At 47.3% G+C, this 20,069-nt stretch overlaps 1 protein-coding gene across 1 annotated transcript; it reads left to right on the top strand.

The window, feature by feature from the left end:
- Nucleotides 1-4,632: 4,632 nt before the first annotated feature.
- PLAC8L1 (PLAC8 like 1) lies at nt 4,633-19,536 on the top strand (the record flags this gene model as incomplete). Its single annotated transcript, XM_081091194.1, has 4 exons — nt 4,633-4,754; nt 8,527-8,663; nt 16,353-16,489; nt 18,020-19,536. 4 exons carry the CDS (start codon nt 4,633-4,635, stop codon nt 18,164-18,166), a joined length of 543 nt encoding a protein of 180 aa, XP_080947320.1. The 3' UTR covers nt 18,167-19,536.
- Between the last annotated feature and the right edge of the window lie 533 nt (nt 19,537-20,069).

Raw genomic sequence — 20,069 nt, 5'->3', positions numbered from 1 at the left:
AGAGAGAAACATCGATCAGCCGCCTCCTGCACACCCCACACTGGGGATGTGCCCGCAACCAAGGTACATGCCCTTGACCAGAATCAAACCCAGGACCCTTGAGTCCGCAGGCCGACGCTCTATCCACTGAGCCAAACCGGTTCTGGCCATCTTGCTTTCTTAAGTTGACAACATAGCCTGGACATTTTCCCACTTTAGTTCATGGAGATGTTCCTTCTCCTTCTGCTCTCCTCCCCTCCCCCCTTGTGAAATATAATTGGAAAGATGTATCATAATTTATTCACGCAGTCTCCTATGGTCGGGTGCTTAGGTTGCTTCCAAGATTTTGATGTTTTATAGGATCTGTAAAGAAAGATATAGAGAGTAACACTAGTGGTTAGGTGTGGTTTTGTATTTGTGGAGTGTATTTTAAGACTAAATTGCTAGAAGTGGGCTTGTAGGTCCATGGATGAGTGCACAAGGGCAGAGGGGACAGCAGGTGTAAAGGCGGCGAGGCAGGAGCATGTAGCTGGTGTGCTGAAGGAATAGCAAAGAGGCCACCTAAGAAAACAGGGCTAAGGATGGAGAGTGACCTGCCCAAGGTCTCCTGTACCCTCAGGCAGAGCTGCATGAGAGCCCTGGCCTGTCTTCTCAGGCCATTGCAGCACCCTTACTGAACAGGGAGGCACACCGCACACAGGAGCGGATTTGGCCACGAACTATTGTCAGGGCTCTTCGATCCGAGGAGGGGGCCGTGTGTATGGGCCAGAGTCAGGTAAGACTTCTCAGATGAGGTGGGACGTGAAGGGTGAGCAGGACTGGAGCAGCAGTGACGCAGGGCAGGGCCACATTCCTCGCTTTTAGATCTACGTGTGGATAGGGGCTAGCAGGTGAGAACACGTGCGTGGCTTGCTTGGGAGATGACGCCAGAAATGGAATGCTTATCTTGGAGGAATGAAGGGGAAAAAATTAGAAACAGGTAAGTAAATTGGACCTTATTATAAAGAATCTTAGGTTCCAGGGGCAAATGAAAAGTTGGATTTAATTCTCTGGAGAATCACTTTTTTGAAGTGGGAATGAGATCATACGTGCCTTCATGTCTTCTGGAATGTGTGGAAGTTGTGTCCAAAACCTAATGCCTACTTGTTAGATATCTATGTGCCTGGCTCTGGTAGTTTCAACGTTAGTCGATACTTTGTTGAACCGTTTCCTTAATATCTTTAAACATAACTTCACGTCTGTATTAGAAAATATTCAGATGCCACCCAAGCCTTGCAGCATCAATTAAGTTTCCTAATTGCCTGTTGCTGTGCTCAGAATGGGGCATGATCCTTGCTCCCAAGGGCTTGCAGAATGTGACGGAGGAGGGCCCACTGCGCTTCCACTGGGGAGTAGGAGGTGGTCGTTTATGCCTCTCTTTCTTGTTTTGCTGGGAGTTTGGCTAGAGCTGTGCTGTCCAGTGAGTTAGCCACTAACCATGTGTCTAGAGCACATTTGAAATGTGGCTGGTCTGGCCCGGCCAGCATGGCTCAGTGGTTGAACGTCGACCTATGAACCAGGCGGTCATGGGTTTGATTCCCAGTTAGGGCACATCCCCAGTGTGGGGCGTGTAGGAGGCAGCCCATCAATGATTCTCTCTCATCATTTGATGTTTCTATCTCTCTCCCTCTCCTTTCCTCTCTGAAATCAATAAAAATATGTATTAAAAAAAGAGAAAGAAATGTGACTAGTCTGAATTGAGGTGTTCTGTAAGAGTGTAGACCACACTTCCAGTTTCAAAGCCTTTGGATGAAAGAATACAAACTATCTCAATAATAATTTTCTTTTAGATTGATTACATGCTGAAATAATATTTTGAATAAATTGGGTCAAATATATTAAAATTACGTTTAAAACTAGAAAAGTTGCATATGAGACTGGCATATTTCTATTGGACAGTGTGTTCTAGAGACAGTGAAATTTAGGTTAAACATTATTTCCTATGAATCATTTCAAGAGGTGCATAGTATTAGTTATAATAATGTCCCACTTGTGGTGATACTAAATTTGGTTATTTCCCAAATTCTTCATTTTAAAGATACATTTTGATCACGTCCAGACTTTTCATTATAAAGATACATATTTTAAAGCCACTTCCAGAGTTTTTGTTGTAAAGATACTTTTAGAAAACAAGTTCAGAACTTTCCATTGCCAAGATATATTTCCAGAATTTCTGGAACTCTCCAGAGATGAGATACATTATTTCTTTTGCGACCAGAAATCTGTGGAAGGAGGTGTGATCTGAATTGGCACCTTGGGAACGTCCGGCTCCCAGTTTTTGACCACAGATTTAGTTCTCCGCGAAGCTCCTTGGCTGACGGAGTTATGTTGGGGGCTTTGGAAATGCTCACCTCCTCATGCTGTCATTTCTTTTTCATAAAGAGTTGTCATGCTCGGCCAGCATGGCTCAGTGGTGAACCAGGAGGTCACAGGTTCGATTCCCTGTCAGGGCACATCCCCAGTAGGATGCAGGAGGCAGCAGATCAATGGTTCTCTCTCATCATTGATGTTTCTATCTCTCCCTTTCTCTCTGAAATAAATAAAAAAATATATTTTTAAAAAAGAGTTGTCATTTTTCTATAGAGAAGAACATTCCTTTTTCATTTTATTTTTAGGTGAAGGAGCTGTGTGGCATGTGGATTAGTCACATCATACAATGGATGCTTGATTAGAAAAGCTGGGCACAAACGGAATGTTAAAGCATGGGGATCAGCTTGCATGTACAGTGATTGTTCGCTCTTCAAAGCAACCTTATTGTAAATATTTTTGGCAAAGCAAGTAATTACCTCTTAATTTTTGTTGTTCAATTCACAGTATTTGAATTTCATGTATACCATATTTATTCAACACATTACTGATGCGTATTATGTTTCAAATACTGTGCTAAGCACATGGAATAGAGGGGAAAGCTGAAGGCACGTGGTGTCCTTCATGTGGGATGCTGTCTTTCGGTTAAGAAGAGAGTAAGATTGCCCAGAACCCAGGGAGCGTAGGCAGTTACGAAGCTTTACCTGAAGACCCTTGATTTGGGAGGTATTGTGTAGGTTTTTGTTAACAACTTACTCAAGTCAGTGCCTTGAAGTTCGGAACCCCAAGCAACCATTCTGCGTGGGTCTGATGACGGGAGTATGTAGCGTAGTTGGCAGTTTCCTCCTGTCGTCTTTTTACTACAACATTGAATTATGATTGCTGACTCCTCCCCTCACTGTGCAATTTTGTCTAATTTTTTTGGCCTCCAAAAACATTTTCCATGTTTGGGGGGGTTCACACCTCCATAAGGCATGTCCTAGAGCTGTATTCAGAGGCTCCTAAGTCCCTGAGGACTCCAAGCAGTGGGGAGGCAATCGCCCGCCCATCCCTGCCTTTGTTCACGGACCCCCTGGGGGCTGGGAAGGAAAGCAGCAAGTGGCACCTCTTTGCTGGCACGGTCAAGGAAGGCCAGGAGTAGAGATGTCTCGGAGCTCTGAAAAGCCTGAGGCGGAGGTCAACCTGGCATACTGCAAACTTTAGGAGACCAACTTTCCTGACAGATTCAAGTACCGAGTCCGGGCTGGAAGACCTTTCTGCCCCCGCTCTCAGGTTAGTTGTGGGACTCATCCTGCTGAGTTGGACCAGCACCTGGGACGAAGAGAGGCCCTGCTGCTCTCAGCTACAGGACAGGGCAGGGATCTGTGGCCCCCGAGTCGCCTAAGGGAAGGCCGCGTGACACTGCTAGATTAATGCTTGCTAGAATTATCTCAGAGCAAAGGGATTTTCCACCAAAGATAAGTTTTTTTAAAAAAACTATATATATATATATATATATATATATCCTATATAATAAAACCCTAATATGCAAATTGACCGAAAGGCAGAATGACCATTGCTATAATGCACACTGACCACCAGGGGGCAGAAACAACACATGAGCTGCCCCCTGGTGGTCAGTGTGCTCCCACAGGGGGAGCACTGCCCAGTGAGTAGCCAGGCTCACAGCTGGTGAGTGCAGTGGCTGTGGCAGGAGACTCTCCCACCTCCGCAGAGCTAAGGACCCCTTGGGGGATGTCCGCCAAGGGGTCCTGGACTGCGAGAGGGCGCAGGCTAGGCTGAGGGCCCCTCCCCCTCAGTGCACGAATGTCATGCACCAGCCCCTAGTACATACAGTATATATTTATTGATTTCAGAGAGTAAGAGACAGGGAAAGAGAGATAGAAACATCAATGATGAGAGAGAATCGGCCAACTCCCGCACTCCACCTACTGGGGATTGAGCGTGCAACTCAGGCATGCGCCCTGACGGGGAATCAAACCATGACCTCCTGGTTCTTGGGTCAATGCTCAACCACCGAGCCATGCCAGCCAGGCTGTTTTTTTTTGTTGTTGTTTTTTTTTTTACCATACACTATATCTTCAGCAGCATCTCCCTTCAGATTAGTAAGACGGACATGCCACAGTTAGGCGTGTGCCTGTCTTTAAATAATAAGATGCCTGTCCATTGAGCGGCTGTGACCTCAGGTTCCAGAATGTCAAGGCAACATTCTTCAGAAGAGCTATTCCCCTTCGGACTGAACCTGTGTTAGAACCAGTTTGCTGTCAAGGGAAAGGATAGCCCAGTGACCGGGGAACTCCTGTCACTATGGATTGGTTTGGAAGCGACTTCTCCAAGTTTCCCGAGAACGTGTGCTTACTCAATGTGCACTCTCCTCTGTCGCTTTCACTCATGTCATCTGAAGATGAACATTTAATTTCCAACTGGAGGTAGGGAGTTCGGCGTTTTCCCTCCTTCTCTTACCCATTTCTCTCCCCAGCTTTTGCTCTTGGGTTTGATTGATCAAATTAATCTATGTAGTAAAGAAGGAATATGCTAATTGGTTCTAACAGTGTCCCAGTGGTGACTGGTGACCCGTCAACAGGCAGGAGCTACTGGGCAGGGATGGGGAGGGGACTTCTGCCCCCAGCACAGGCTGTGCAGGCCTGCCCAGTGCTAATATCACGCTGCCTGTGTGCATCCCTGCTCAGCACTGAGGTGAGACTGCCTGCCTGCGTCCCTGACCTGGGACGTGACACTGCCTGCGTGCGTTCCTGACCTGGGACATGGTGCTACCTGCCTGCGTCCCTGACCTGGGACGTGACACTGCCTGCGTGCGTTCCTGACCTGGGACATGGTGCTACCTGCCTGCGTCCCTGGCCAGGGACGTGACACTGCCTGCCTGTGTCCCTGACCTGGGACATGGTGCTGCCTGCCTGCGTCCCTGACCTGGGACATGGCGCTGCCTACGTGCGTCCCTGCCCAGCTCGGACATGACGCTGCAAAGGGGGGCAGGCTTGACAGGTGTGCGGCCGGTCGGTTCTGGGTCTTGCCCAGTGGGGGTGGGGCCAGCCAGGTCTGGGTCTCAAGTGATTTTGAGGCCTGCACAGGTGTGTGGGGACTTGACTCAGTCCCGTGGTGTGCCCCAGAGTCTGACAGGAGGGAGGAGGGAGCCTGATACCCACACCCAGGATCCACACAGCATGGCACCCGCACCCAGGACCCACACAGCAGGGCGGCGGGAGCCCCATTCTTCACAGAATCGGCCATTGATCACTTTGCTGTCTCACCCTGACAGCCAGGGATCTATTCACCCACACCACAGACCCTGACAGCAGGGAGGTGGGAATATGTCTAAAGGCCAACTATTGACACAAAGTACCTCCGAAGCCAAAAAAAAACATTGTTGGCAACACAATGCATCATTTTGTTATTGTTTGTTTATTACTAAATTTATATACTATTTTAACATACATTTTACTACTTTCCTTCATCTTTGACACTGCTATTATAGAGAAAGGGCAAATAGCAATATTAAAATATTTCCTCTACTTAATTCTCTCTTAATGTGCACGAATTTTGTGCACTGGGCCACTAGTCTCTTATAAGGAGCCAGGGGAAATGCTGGGCTTGGGAAGAAAGAGTTGCTATCATTTCCCATGTGTAGTTCAAAGGGGGGCACCTGATTATTTCCTTCTGGTCTCCCTTAGCTTGAGAAAAGAGAAGGGCTGGTTTGGGTGATTTGTCCTCAAAATGTTGAAGCCTGAGCAAGTGAAACTATTTCTGATGACTGCCCCTGAGTCCCACCCTTTGAAACCGAGTGGTAGTGGAACGTTCTCTGGGATGATAGAGCTAAACGCTGTGCAGGAAGCTACAGTAGCTACTTCAGTTCAATCCCTGTGGCGGCCCCTGAATAATCATTCAATTCTTAAAGGAGCTACCAAGTGTCTTGTACACAGAAAGCGCTCAGTGAAGGGTAGCTATGCTTGTTCCTGCTCTTTTTAATTCTCACCTGAGGATGTTTTTATTGATTTGTTTAGAAAGAGAAAAAGGGGAGAGAGAGAAACATTGATGTGAGAGAGAAACATTGATCAGTTGCCTCCCATACGCTCCCCAACTGGGGATTGATCCCGCAGCCTAGGTATGTGCTGTGACTAGGAATTGAACCCATAACCTTTTGGTGCACAGGATGATGCTCCAACCAACCGAGCCACTGGGCCATTATGACACGTGAGTTATATATAATCTTGAACTGAAATGTTCTGGCCAGTGCTTGTCAACTCAAATGTTTTAATACAAAAATCACTAAAGAATCCGGGTATAAAGGCAAGAAACTCAATACTGTATTTCTTGTGTTCAAAATTAGGTAAAACACCCCCTAAAAACCAACTTTTATTTTCACGAAGGAAAAGCGATCCTCTTAGTTATTTGATTTGGAACAGAGGGGCAGGCTGCCTCCCTGTAACAAAAGGTGCTGCTCACATGATGCCGAGTGAGGTAGAGGCAGACACATCTAGTCTAGGGCTGCGGGCTGTAGATGGTTTACTTCAGGGAGAGGTGGAATCCAGGGGCTCGCAGCTAAGACATTCCTCTTCTGAAAGTTGGAGATAATTGGAAGCTCTTGGCATACTGAGGGAAGCGCCACCTGGAGGGCGTCAGCACAGGGAGAGGTGAGCCCCGGGCCCTGTGAGGGGTCAGGGCCCTGTGAGGGGTCAGGCAGCTGCAGGCTGCTCTGCAGGCTTCTTCAGCTCACACCCGAGAGCCCTGCCTCCCCGGAGGCTGAAACACACTGAAGGCCACCTCGCTGGTACCTAGACTTGAGGGCTCAAATGCAATGAAAGAGACATGTGATTCAATTCGATTCAATTTGACCCAGTTCAACAAATACATGCACCCACCTGGTTCAAGGGCACACACTGGATTCTGGGGCCACCGGAGAGGCAGCGTGGGCCCAACCTTGGAGCTTACATGGAAACAGGACATAAGATAGTGTAAAGGGAGTTATTTTTCAGGGCCGGTTTGAAGTCCACACACGTTTCTTAGCTTGGGCTGCCATAGTGAAATATCGTGGACTGGGAGGCTTGAAGAATGGGAGTTTATTTTCTCCCAGTTCTGGAGTCTGGATGTGCAGGGTCGGGTTGTGGCGGGGACTCTTTCTGCCTGCAGCCTTCTCCCTGTGTGTGTACATGGATGGCCTTTCCTGCTCTTCCCGCCAGCAATCCTATCGGACCAGACCCCACCCCACGCCCCATTTAACTTTCATATCCTCTGAAAAGCCCTATTGACAAACACAGTCAGGTTGGGGGTCAGCTTCGACATGAATTTGGGGGACACGATTCAGTCCATAGCGGTAGGTGCTCACCCACATTATGACAAACATATTCAAATGTGTCCATACCATACGTTATAGCCATATGTTGTTTTTTGCCATATCGTAAGCAAAACGATTTTTATAATTTTGCTTTTGAAATTATTTGGCTGTGAGTCATGTTTGATTGGCTGCTGCTTCTCAGCAGTCCTACACACTTGGGATTTTTTTAAAAAATGAAAGAATTGTAAGTTGTTTCCAAATGTAATGAAATATTTGTGAATTCTGAATTTGACAATGAATGAGAGTGACACAATGCCAGATTTTTGTGTTTAATGGAGCATTAAGTGATTTCTGTTTTGCAGTTTTTCTGTTCTGGAGCCAGTACCTTTTCCCAGGTCTCACTTTTGTAGGCTCTTGAAAAGCTTAGGCCCCTCAGCATTGCCTGTACTGCCGAATGGCTAGTGAAAGGGCCCTGCTTGTCACATCTAGACGGGCAGCTCCCAGCCCTGGCATCCCTGCCATAGCACAGCCAGCTGTCTGCCCCCTGGTGCCTCACTGCCTACGTCACAAGCATCCTCTTCCCTTCCAGCCTGCCTCCTGTTCCAGGCAGTGGCGTGCTGGGATCTGAGCTGAGGCCCCTTACTTCCGAGTTTGTGATTGACTATTAGGAAGCACTGAGGAAGTAGACTGGACAGTGAGTGTGAGGGACAGGACCTGGAATAATAATGCCATTAGTAGCAGTGGGGCAAAAGGTCCAAGAAGGTAGGAAGGAGGAGGAGGGAGGGCGATGGTGAGGTCGGCTTGGGCTTGGCTTCCCTGGGCTCGTGTCTCCTCTTTATGGCTCTGTCTTGGCTTAATGGTCATCCTTCGGAGCTTTGTTTCCTAATTAATCACCATCCTTGACTTGCCAGGAGCCAGGCGCCAGCCCAGGCTGTGGTGAAGCAGCCCGTCCGGGGAGCCAGAGGCAGGACCGCGGTCACCACCGTTGTCCAGACTGGCGGGGACTGGAGCACCGGCCTCTTCAGCGTCTGCAGAGACAGGAGGATTTGTACGTTTCCCTCTTCATTTATGTTCTTTACAATTTTCTTTCCTAGGACATCAGTGGGCGGAAAAGCAACATCAGGGGCAAGGGCAGAAATTAAATGGTTTTAGAATAACTGCTCACTAATCCTCTAGTGACTCAAATGTACTTCTTGGCAGGAAAAACCTTGCCTTTCAGAGATGTGGATGCTTTCATAGGCTAAGTGGTGACTTAAAGATTTTTTTAAAGGGCAAAGTACACTGTTGGCAAAGACTCATGAAATGGGCTCCCTCATCTGTGGGAGTATAAATTGGTACAGCCTTTCCAGTGGATGGTTTAGTAATACATGTAAAAAGAACCTCAAGTGATGCATAGGTTTTGACCCAGTAATTACATTTTTCAGGCATTTAGTCGAAGGAAATAAATCACGTGCAGAGATTTAGCAGCGGCATGAAATTTTGTAGCACTGGTTATTATAGCAACAATCTGGACAACTGAATGTTCAGTGAGGGCATCGCACGATGAGTTATTACACAGCCATGAGAAGTCATGTTGTAGAATAACATCTAATGGGATGGAAAGATGTTTGGGATCTATTTTTAAGTTAAAGAAGCAGATTGCAAAACTATGCACATTAGACACCATTTGGGGGGCCGGGGGGGGGGGGCGGGTGAGAAGCACTTAAGAGAGATACCTGGCAGGATACAAATACAATGTTTACAGCCAGTGTCTCCAGACCCTACGCTAGTGAATAACTTTTATTTCATTTTTGTTTCTCTCTCGCCAGTGTTTCTATGAGGAATGGGCCGTACTCTTATAATAAGAGGAAACATTACAAAAGGAGCCCCCTTGATTAAAATCTTTGCAGACAGTGGTTCCCAAGGATCAACAACACTGTCCCCCAGGGGGACTGAGGTTCAAAGCTCAGGGATTCTATTTTTACCTCAGGACATTCTGACCCTCCTCGGGTGTCTTCCAGGGCCTGCTGCTCTGGCCCTAGGGAGCAATTCGTGAATTTTTCTTGGAGTGTGTGTGTGTGTGTGTGTGTGTGTGGCTTGAAAGATGAGGGACAGTCTCAAGTTCAAAATCCAAACAGACCTCAGATCTAATATTTTTGAAGAACATGCCTCTCCCCGCTCTTTACATACAGGCTCTGGGAAGATCTGAATTTGTCCCAAAGTCTCCAGGATGGAGCAGAGAGCGTTGAGCGGTTACATGATCCTAGTCCTTATTCAACCAAGAGCTTTGTGGAGGGAAAAGCTCTAATATTTTTTGGTGCCTTGAACATCCAGGCTGTGCCTTCCCGGCCTGGGCCTCACGGAGAAGAGACTGCCCAGCACCTGTCCCGACCTACCTTCTATTCCTGTCTCTTTGCCCATCTGACCCAGAGCTCAGCAGGTCTCTTCCTGCCACTGCTGCCCACGTGGACGTCTGACCAGGCAATTGTGGCAGTTCTCTGATTCCCTCAGGCTCTTGCTGTTGTCGTCCAGATTTCCTGCCTTTGCTTGTCACCTAGGACTGCGTACAGAGAAGGCAGGCGGTCTTGTGGAGATGTGCAGACCTAGCCCCAGGTTTGCTTTGAATCTTAATTGCCTCTTACCAGTCATTTGACTTCAAACAAATTCTCTAGGTCTTCATTTTTCCATCTCTAAGATGAAGATAGGCCATGTCCACTTCAAGTGTTGTCAGGACTAAAGCAGACAATGTATAGAACCCACTCTTCACAGTGGAACCTAAGTGGACCCGAGGTTTTTTTGGTTGAGTGTTGCACTGGGTTGAATAGTGACCCCTTAAAATCTATATCCACTTGAAACCTCTGAATGTGACCTCAGTTTGAAGCAGGGTCTTCCAATCTAGTCAAGTTAAAAAGAGGTTGCACTGGGTTAGGGTGGGGCCCTATCCCCATGGCTGGTGTCCTTATAGGAAGAAGGAAATTTGGACACAAACACACAGAAGAGAAGGCCATGTGAAGGCAGAAGCAGGAGTGGAGTGATGCACCCAGAAGCCAAGGAATGCTACAGATGACCAGTGGCCACCAAAACCTGGGGGAGAGGCATGGAACAGGCTCTTCCCTCAGAGCTTCCAAACGGAACCACCCCTGCCGCACGCTGACGTCAGACCTCTCGCCTCCTAATTCTCCAGTGAGAGAATACTTTCTCTGGTTCTACGATGCCCGTCTGTGGAATGCATTTTGTTCTGGCAGCCATGGGAAAACAAGACTCAAGCAAATGCTGGGTTTTACTAGATGGCAATGGGATAGCTCACAGAATAAAAAAATCAACTGAAAACAGGGTTCAGAAGGGATAGATGCATTGACAGGAGCTAGTGGACAGTGTGGTGCATCCTTTTGTTTTCCTGTGTGAGACTCGACATCTCAGCAGACGGAGCCCAGTTTGTCTAGCTTAGGTCCTGGGCTGCCACTTGCCAGGCCAGGGCACTTTGAGTGACAGTTCTGTCAATATTGCCCACAATAGTAAGGGATAATTTCCTATATTTTTCTACTGGGGTGCTGTTACCAGGAAAAGCCCAACAAATCCTATATAATAAAAGGGTAATATGCAAATTGACCCTAACGGCAGAATGACCGGGAACGACTGGTCCAGGGGGGCAGACGCTCAATGCAGGAGCTGCCCCCTGGTGGTCAGTACGCTCCCACAGGGGGAGCTCTGCTCAGCCACAAGCCAGGCTCATGGCTGCGCAAGCAGCGCTAGGGATGCACTGAGATTAGCAGGCGGGTGCTCTGTGCCCTTTGAAGATGTGGGTGCTGAAAGCTCAGATGCGGAAAAGAAGCCAAGTGCAATAGTGGCTGCTACCTGGCACCGTGGGTAGAAGGTGAGGCATCCCAGTTCGGGAATGCTTGTGATGTGGCCCCAGAGAAGGCTTATGTGGAAGGTGTAATCCACATTGATTTGTAGTTCAGCCAATATTGACCGAGTTCCTACCTGTGTACAGACGTATGATAGATGTTACGGACTTAATAGTGAATGAGACAGAGACGGTTTCTTAGAGGAGGTAGACAATAAGCAGATAAATAATAAACAATAATTGCGGTTGTGACAGGGCAATGAAGGGAATAAGCAGGGTGTTATGAGAGGAGATTACAGGGGTAAAGGACGGCCTCTCCGAGGACCTGACTTAAGCTGCACCCTGAAAGATGGTAAAGGGTCAGCCTGCAGCCTCCCTGTGGAGGACACCTCGAGCCCCAGGCGGAAAAGAGTTTTGTGTCCACCAGGAGCCATCAGCTGCCCAACATGGGCAGAAGGAAGAGGGCCAGGATTTTCTTCGGTTTTCTAGAAGAGGAGGGAAGAGGGAAAGTCCTCAGACTGGGGGGTTCTTGTATGTGAGTAAGCCCTCTGCTCTCTGAAAGCAGGGACCTCCATTGTCTCGCTCACTGCTTGGATGCCTGGCAGGTGCTCGGCCCCCGGGAGGTACTTTTCCTGCATGACTTTTAGCCTGTGTGCTCACTTGCCTCTTTGTCTCTCTCACGTCATTGAAAGAACCATAGGCCTCGGGGTTAGAAAGAACGGGGTCAGCTGGTTTGGCCGCTCGGCTGCTTGTCTCAATCCCGTGCTCAGCGTGCGAGGCAGGGCCCGGCACCCTTGGCTTTCTGAGCGTCCAGGGAGCAGGGCTTCTCCCCTTTGCATCCAGCTCAGTGCTTAAAGGAATGATTTTGAATAGGGTTCCAGGTGGATGGTGCAAACTTCAGAAGCACCTACCCCTTTGGTATCTGAAAAGCAGCTACTCCATCGTTGCCCTCTCTCTACCCAGTTCTCTTCTGAGCCCAGACAGAGTCTGTCTGCTTGGAAAGGTCTGCAAAAATTCCAATGAAAATAGGTTAATTTTTTTATTATAAAAATATCTTATAATCATCGTAAAAAAGACACATACAAACGACTATACGAGAAAAAAGCAGTATCCTGTACTAGAGAGGACTGCGTCAGAGATCACCATGGCTACTGTTTTGGTACCTATCCTTCCAGATTTTTTTGCTGTGTGTGTGTGTATACAAGTCACACACAGAGTAGAATTGTAAACACCCTGTTCGGCACGTTTGTTTTCACAATGTACATCTAGGTGATCAGACCCTATCAGCACTTTTAAATTGCTGCATAGATTCCATGGTATGAATGTAGCCTAATTTATTCACAAGTTCCCATTGTGGACCTACCTGTGTTTTCCAGACATTTTGCTAAGCAAACCAATGCTCAGTGACTCTCTTCCTATTGCTGTCATTTTGCATGTGTGTGCCTTATCTGTGGGCTAACTGTTGTACACTATACACTTACATGTGCCCTTCTGAATCGTGCTGGATGTTGCCAAGTGGCTCTCCACTTGGAAGGGGTGCTGCTTTACACTCCCACCCACAATGCGTGCTTGTGCCCCCTTCCTACTGGGAGTGACTCACTGTCAGGTGGTTCTGCCTTTTTGCTAACAATGGCCTGCAATGTGCCTCGCTGCAATTTCCGCCTACCTCTCCTCCGTCGCTCTCCGGGCTCCACACTCTGGTTTGTGGAGGCTTGTTCTCTGGGCTCCCCTATGAGCTGGCACGATGAATAAGGAACCACATCCCATGCATGGAGGTGGAGCCTATCTCAGAGAACAGGCCAGGGACATTTAGGCAGTGGGCGCTTACATAACCACCAGGCCTGTGAGTGGAAGATGAGGCTGCATTTCTGGCTCACCTCCCTCCTGAGCCTAAGCACCTTCCCTTTTTAAACAATGTGAACGTGGTATTACGCTGTGCATAGCATTATGCAATTGTGTTTGTTAACTCAAAGTAGGTCCTAGAGATTTGACTCTGTTGGTGCTTAATTGATCTTTCATTGCATTCTTAATTATGGTATGATTTCTACCACCATGGTTTGGTTACACTTCCATTTATTCGTGTACATTTAAGTTGTTTTAACTTGTAACACTGCAGTGGACATCCTTGTAGCTGCCTCTTTGTGAGCACGTGAAAGCATTGCCCCCGGGTAGTGCTGGCAAGTGGAATTGCTGGGTCCTAGAGGATTTAACGTTCCCTGGGTTCGGCCAGGTCGCCTTCCAGAGTGGCTGTGCCAGTTCCCACTTTCATCATTGCATGGAGCACCTGCAGGGTGTCCCAAAAATGTGTACACACTTTGAATAATTGTGTTTATAAAAATACATTTTGTTTTCAAAATGTAGTAGAATCTATAGGCATTGTGTATACATTTTGGGGGACACCCTGTATTTTGCCATGGTTACCCACAACATTTGATATTAAAAAATTAGAAACATTTGCCATTCTTATGGGTAATAAATATTCCAGACTAATGCAAGTCTGAATTCAGCCATGTGATGCCTACAGTATGTGATGTAGCGATTATCTTAAGACTTCTGAATGAATGAAATAGATGTTCCTCAAAGATAGGCTGCTCCTTGTCATTTCCCCACCAACACCCCAGTCCTCATGTTCCTGTGTACCTGCTCCCTCACCCCCTATGCGACACTGAAGAAGTCCAGAGTCCGGGAGGATTCCTAGAAGGTTCTGGGATAAAGCAGCATTCCTAGCTTTCTGCTTCTTGGCCACTGAATCTGGGAGTGGGACTTTGCACTCCTCGCTGTTGGGATGGGGTTGGGGTAGGGGAAGGAGGGACAGGTAGGCTGGGAAGGGCCTTGACAGGAAGTTCTAGTGCATTAGTGACATGGTACCTGAGCATCAAAAGGCTGTGATCACTACCATTTCACAGTCATTAGAATGCTAAAATAAAAGACTGACAATAGCAAATGTTGGTGAGGAAGTAGAACAATGAATTCTCATACATTGTGGGTGGGAGTGTTAAATGGCACAAATACTTGGGAGAACTCTTTGCATTTGTTAGTTTCTTGTAGAAGTTAAACATAAATCTGCCCCATGATCCAAGCATTCTAATTCCAGGACCCCACCCAAGTGGAATGCCCACATAAATATTTGTATATGCGTGTTAATAGTACTTTTTCATAATAGCGAAAATTGGAATAATTAATGGGAGAATGGATAAATAACTTGTAGCACAGTGATGGCGAACCTATGACACGCGTGTCAGAGGTGACACGCGAACTCATTTTTTTGGTTGATTTTTCTTTGTTAAATGGCATTTAAATATATAAAATAAATATCAAAAATATAAATCTTTGTTTTACTATGGTTGCAAAGATCAAAAAATTTCTATATGTGACACGGCACCAGAGTTAAGTTAGGGTTTTTCAAAATGCTGACACGCCACGCTCAAAGGTTCGCCATCACTGTTGTAGAATATTTGTACGTTGGAATGCTATCTATAATAATAAAAGCATAATATGCTAATTATACCAGATGTCCTTCTGGACAAAGCTGCAGGGTGGGGGTGGCGGCAAAGGTGGCATAGGCCAGGGCCAAGGCCCTTGCATGAATTTCGTGCATCAGGCCTCTAGTTCAATAATAAAAAGAATAATCTACAGATTCACATAGCTATACAGATGAATCTCAAGAAACAAGATGTTAAACAAAAGAAGACAATTACGAAAGTATAGACCATTCCATTTATATGAAGTCCAAGAAGAGGGGAAACTTATCTATGAGAAGAGAAATCTGAATTGTGGTTGCCTCTGGAGTTGCGGGTGGGGGTGGCGGGGAGATGGGATTATCTGGGAAGAGGCACGAAGGACCTCCAGGGTGAGGGCACATTCTACACATTCGGTTATTTGGTTGAATATGATTGTTAAACTCATCTAACTGAACGTTTATGATCTGTGCACTTTCTTGTATATAAATGATGGCTTGATAACGTATTTGTTGAAAACATTTTAAAGGTTATGTTTAGCTTTATTTGTTTCATAGTCCTAATTACTTGTATTCATCAAGGTTGTCATCTTTCCCGATGTGAGATGACATAACATCTTAACTGTACATCAGGGATTCTTAACCAGAGGCCTGTTGATCGTTTTCAATGGATCCTGAACCCCGTGGAATTGAATGCACAATTTTGCATGTCGGTGTGCACGTATTTTTATTTTCCCTCGAGGAGTGAGTTCATATTCTCAAAAGGGTCTGTGACCCAAACCTATTTAAGACAGAACCTCTGTGTTAGTTGGTTCATGCAGAATGTGTAGGAAACAGTATCAGTCGTTAAAGATGAATGAATAAATGACAAACTGTTTCTAGTTGACGTTCAAAGAACCACGCTTCTATTAGTTTACTGATTAAAACTGGCAGATGTCAGTGGCCCCACTAAACTAGCAAAAATGAGAGTAACCTCCTGACCTGAGAAATAGAATGAAGTCCTGGTAAGGAGCAGGCAGGATCAGTGGGCCAGTGACAAGCTTTCACCCCCATCTACAGGCAACGATGCCTGCTATTCAAAAGCATCATAACTGTGTCTATTTTAAATATTGAAATCAGGTAGATAAACATAATAGAGGTGACAGTTGTGATTCAACTGGAAAACATTATTTAATGCTTCCTCTTGACAGGAAAAAACAATTACCATAGTGACCCTAGCAGAGCTCTGTCAGGTTCAGCACTGTCAGTGTTTAACAAAAGGAGACAGTTTGACAGGCCTCAGTTATGGCGATTTTCATACACCGAGTTTTGAGAATTGGTCACTCCTCCTCCTGATTGCAGGGAGACGGTGCAGCATTAAATTGATGGCACTGGGCAGTAAATGCTCTTTGGGGTGGAAACTCTCTCTGATCACATCTGAGCACCTGGCCTTTCTTTTGTGTGGTTATTGACAGGTTTCTGTGGTCTGTTTTGTCCCGTGTGTCTTGAGTGTGACATCGCCAGGCATTATGGAGAGTGTTTCTGTTGGCCGTTGTTACCTGGCTCCACCTTTGCCCTGAGAGTTGGCACCAGAGAGAGACATAAAATATGGGTAAGTGTGTTTGCATGCATGTGCGAACCTGGGTCTGTGTGGGAACCTGGATGCCTTTCCAACCTGTGCAGGGTATTTCCAAGGGGGACTTTCTATCATGCAGATTACGGGTCAGTGGGCCAGGCCTGTTCCCCTCATTGCATCAGGAGACTGCGGGTAGCATTGCATCAAATTTGGAAGATAGATTCGGGCTGGTCTGATTTAAAATGTAGTCTATGTGGTATATGCAGAATTCACTTCCAGTTCATCTGGGACTGAGTTACTGTGAGGGACTGAGGACAGACAGCATACAGATTAAGGTGTGGATAGTTAAAAAAGAGCGTCTCTTTATGTATATTCATATGAAATGGTCTCTAAGACACATTTTTAAGTGAAAAAAGAGCACAGCATAGCAGTTTGCAACTATTTACATAAAATACTATATATGTATATACCGTGTAGACAGAATTTATTTGGGAGTGTAGGTAACAAACTCCAACACTGCTTGCCCTAGACAGGTAATTGAGTGTCTGGGGACACCTGTAGAAGGGGATTTACTTTTTACTTCCTACCCCTGCTTACTGTGGGAATTTTGGGCGATGCGGACTTATTACCCACCTCAAAGAAATAAATTAATTAATTACAAATGTTAAGTTCTAAGAGGAAGAAAAAAGGTGCTGGCAGAGAAAGCAGTGGTTTCAAGTATGAAGCTGGTATCAAAGCCCAAAGAGCAGGTGTTTGAATTGCAAGGACTGATTAGCAGTGAGCAGGTTGGAATTTGGTAGCCAGCGGAGCTATGTCCCTGTGTGCTGACTTGGGGGTTTCGGTGGACCTTGGAAGCTGTGCATGGGATGGGCCACCAGGTAAGATTGTAGAGGCCCCTGGATGATGACTGAGCCTGTGCAGTTACACCAGGTAGTGCTGTAGAGGCCCTGGGTGATGACTGAGCCTGTGAGATTGTACCAGGTAGTGCTGTAGAGGCCCTGGGTGATGACTGAGCCTGTGAGATTGTACCAGGTAGTGCTGAAAGGCCCCTGGGTGATGACTGAGCCTGTGAGATTGTACCAGGTAGTGCTGTAAGGCCCCTGGGTGATGACTGAGCCTGTGAGATTGTACCAGGTAGTGCTGTAGAGGCCCTGGGTGATGACTGAGCCTGTGCAGTTACACCAGGTAGTGCTGTAAGGCCCCTGGGTGATGACTGAGCCTGTGCAGTTACACCAGGTAGTGCTGTAAGGCCCCTGGGTGATGACTGAGCCTGTGCAGTTACACCAGGTAGTGCTGTAAGGCCCCTGGGTGATGACTGAGCCTGTACAGTTACACCAGGTAGTGCTGTAAGGCCCCTGGGTGATGACTGAGCCTGTACAGTTACACCAGGTAGTGCTGTAGAGGCCCTGGGTGATGACTGAGCCTGTGCAGTTGCACCAGGTAGTGCTGTAAGGCCCCTGGGTGATGACTGAGCCTGTGCAGTTGCACCAGGTAGTGCTGTAAGGCCCCTGGGTGATGACTGAGCCTGTGCAATTGCACTAGGACAGACACTGTGTCTCCCCGCAGGGCACGCTGTGTGAGGACTGGCTGGCTGTGCATTGCTGTTGGCCTTTGTCCATCTGTCAGCTGGCCCGGGAGCTCAAGATGAGGACCTCCCATCTCTACGAAATCTCAGCAGCCGCAGCCCCTTCAACGAAGGACACCTTTGTTTGACAAAGAAAGCAAGAAACTCCTCCTCACTCCCCCTTGCCCTCCTCTCAAAACCCTCTTAGATCATTCTTCTTGTTAAGTTTTCACAGAAATAGATGAAAATAAACGATCCCCCCCCCCCCCCCCCCGGCTTCACTGCTGCTCTTTCTTTCCACACCCCCAGTGAAGACTGTCCGTCTGGCCTTGCTGTGCCTGGAGTTTGGGAAGGCTGCGTTTTCCACCATCTTCCTACTGCCCTCCTTTCCCGAGGATGTCTGGGAAGCAGGGAGAATTGCTATACGGCTTTCTTATGCCAAGCCCCCTTTCCCCAAGCACCAGTGGTGGGGCAGGAGGTGGTTAATTTTCATTAGCACCTGGACTGGGCACACAGTGTCACGGAAATACAGAAGCATCACCCCGACTCCTTCAGTCCGACTGCATCGCGGGGAAGCCTCAGGTTGCTGCCCATCCTGAACACCTCCCCGGAACCGGAACCGGCAGATCTTCAGCCCCAGCTCCACCGCCCGGTTAGGCAACTGTTCTGGGTTGAGTTGAATTGTGTCTCTTCCCCTCCCTTCCCCAAAGATACGTTGAAGTCAACTCCTGGTATCTATGAATGGGACCTTATTTGGAAATAGGTAGGGTCTTGTAGATATAGTTAAGATGAAGTCATTAGGGTGGACCCTAAACCAATATGATGCTGTCCTTACAAGACGAGGAGAGAGACTTCGAGACAGAGGGAATGCAGCCATGACCACAGGCCAGAGACTAGAGTGATGCAGTCACAGCCAAGCTCCGCCTGGGGCTACCAGAAGCTGGAAGAGGCGAGGCTTGGAGGGAGCTCCCCCTGCCAACCTCTTGACTTTGGACTTCTAGCCCCAGGTCCCGGAGAGAGTGTCTCCATTGTGGTACTCGTTGCAGCAGCCCAGGAAGCTAATGCACCTGCCCTCCGCCGTGAAAATAATGCTCTTGCTTTTGTTAGGCGGCTGCACAGAACCGCGCTGGGGAGCCTGGCTTCCTACACTAAGTGTGTCACGGGAGGCAAATTTGCTCATCTCCTTGTGCCTCAGTTTCCTCATCTGTAAAGTGATGGTTCTAGCCTCAGAGGCTGTGAGGGTCCTAAGAGTTAAGACTCAGCACGGAGCCTGGCGAGCAGCAAGCACTCGGGGCGCACGCTGTTGGGCTGCTACCTTGTATTCCTGGCACATGCGACTGCTTTTCCATCTCCCAGTGGCGATACAAAGTTTTAATTAAATTTTAAATTAAAATGGAGCCAATTAAAGAAAGGATATTAAGTAAATAATAATATAATGCAGGATGTATTATAGAATTGTACACTTGAAACCTATATAATTTTATGACCCCATGTCACCCCCATAAATTTAATTAAACACTTTTTTAAAAGTAAAAAAAGAAAGAAAGAAAAGGATGGTTGGTGGATATGGAAAATATTGTGGTGGTAAAACAAGAATTCTACTGAGTACTTGCCAAGCACTGTTCGAAGCATTCTACGTGTCTCCAGACATTTATCCCTAACACCACTCAGGTAGGTGCTATTATATCTTCATTTTCCAGGAAAGGAACCTGAACCAGAGAGAGGTTAGGCGATTTGCCCAAGGCCACACAGCTGCTAAGCGACAGGCAGCCAGACTCTTGAGGGTGTGCTGCTCACCTTTGCACTAAGCACCCAGAGACTTCTGGCCAGGAGGCCTGTGGGGGCCCCTGTGGGCTTGCTCTATGGAGGTGACAGCCTGGTTGGAGGAAGTGCCTGTCACTCAGCCCTGCTCCCAGCCATCCCCACCGAAAGGAAGCCCTTCCCCTCCCACGAAGTGATTCCTCCCCTCCCAGCCCTCCCTTTTGAATGCCCAGAGTGGCTGCCAGGAACCAAAGCCCTTTGGGAAAATTAATGCTCAATGCTGACATTAAT

The sequence above is a fragment of the Myotis nattereri genome (assembly GCF_964212035.1).
Source record: "Myotis nattereri genome assembly, chromosome: 5".
In the NCBI taxonomy this organism is placed as follows: domain Eukaryota; kingdom Metazoa; phylum Chordata; class Mammalia; order Chiroptera; family Vespertilionidae; genus Myotis; species Myotis nattereri.
Note: the sequence above shows the minus strand (reverse complement) of the source record. Positions and strands in the feature narration are given on the sequence as shown.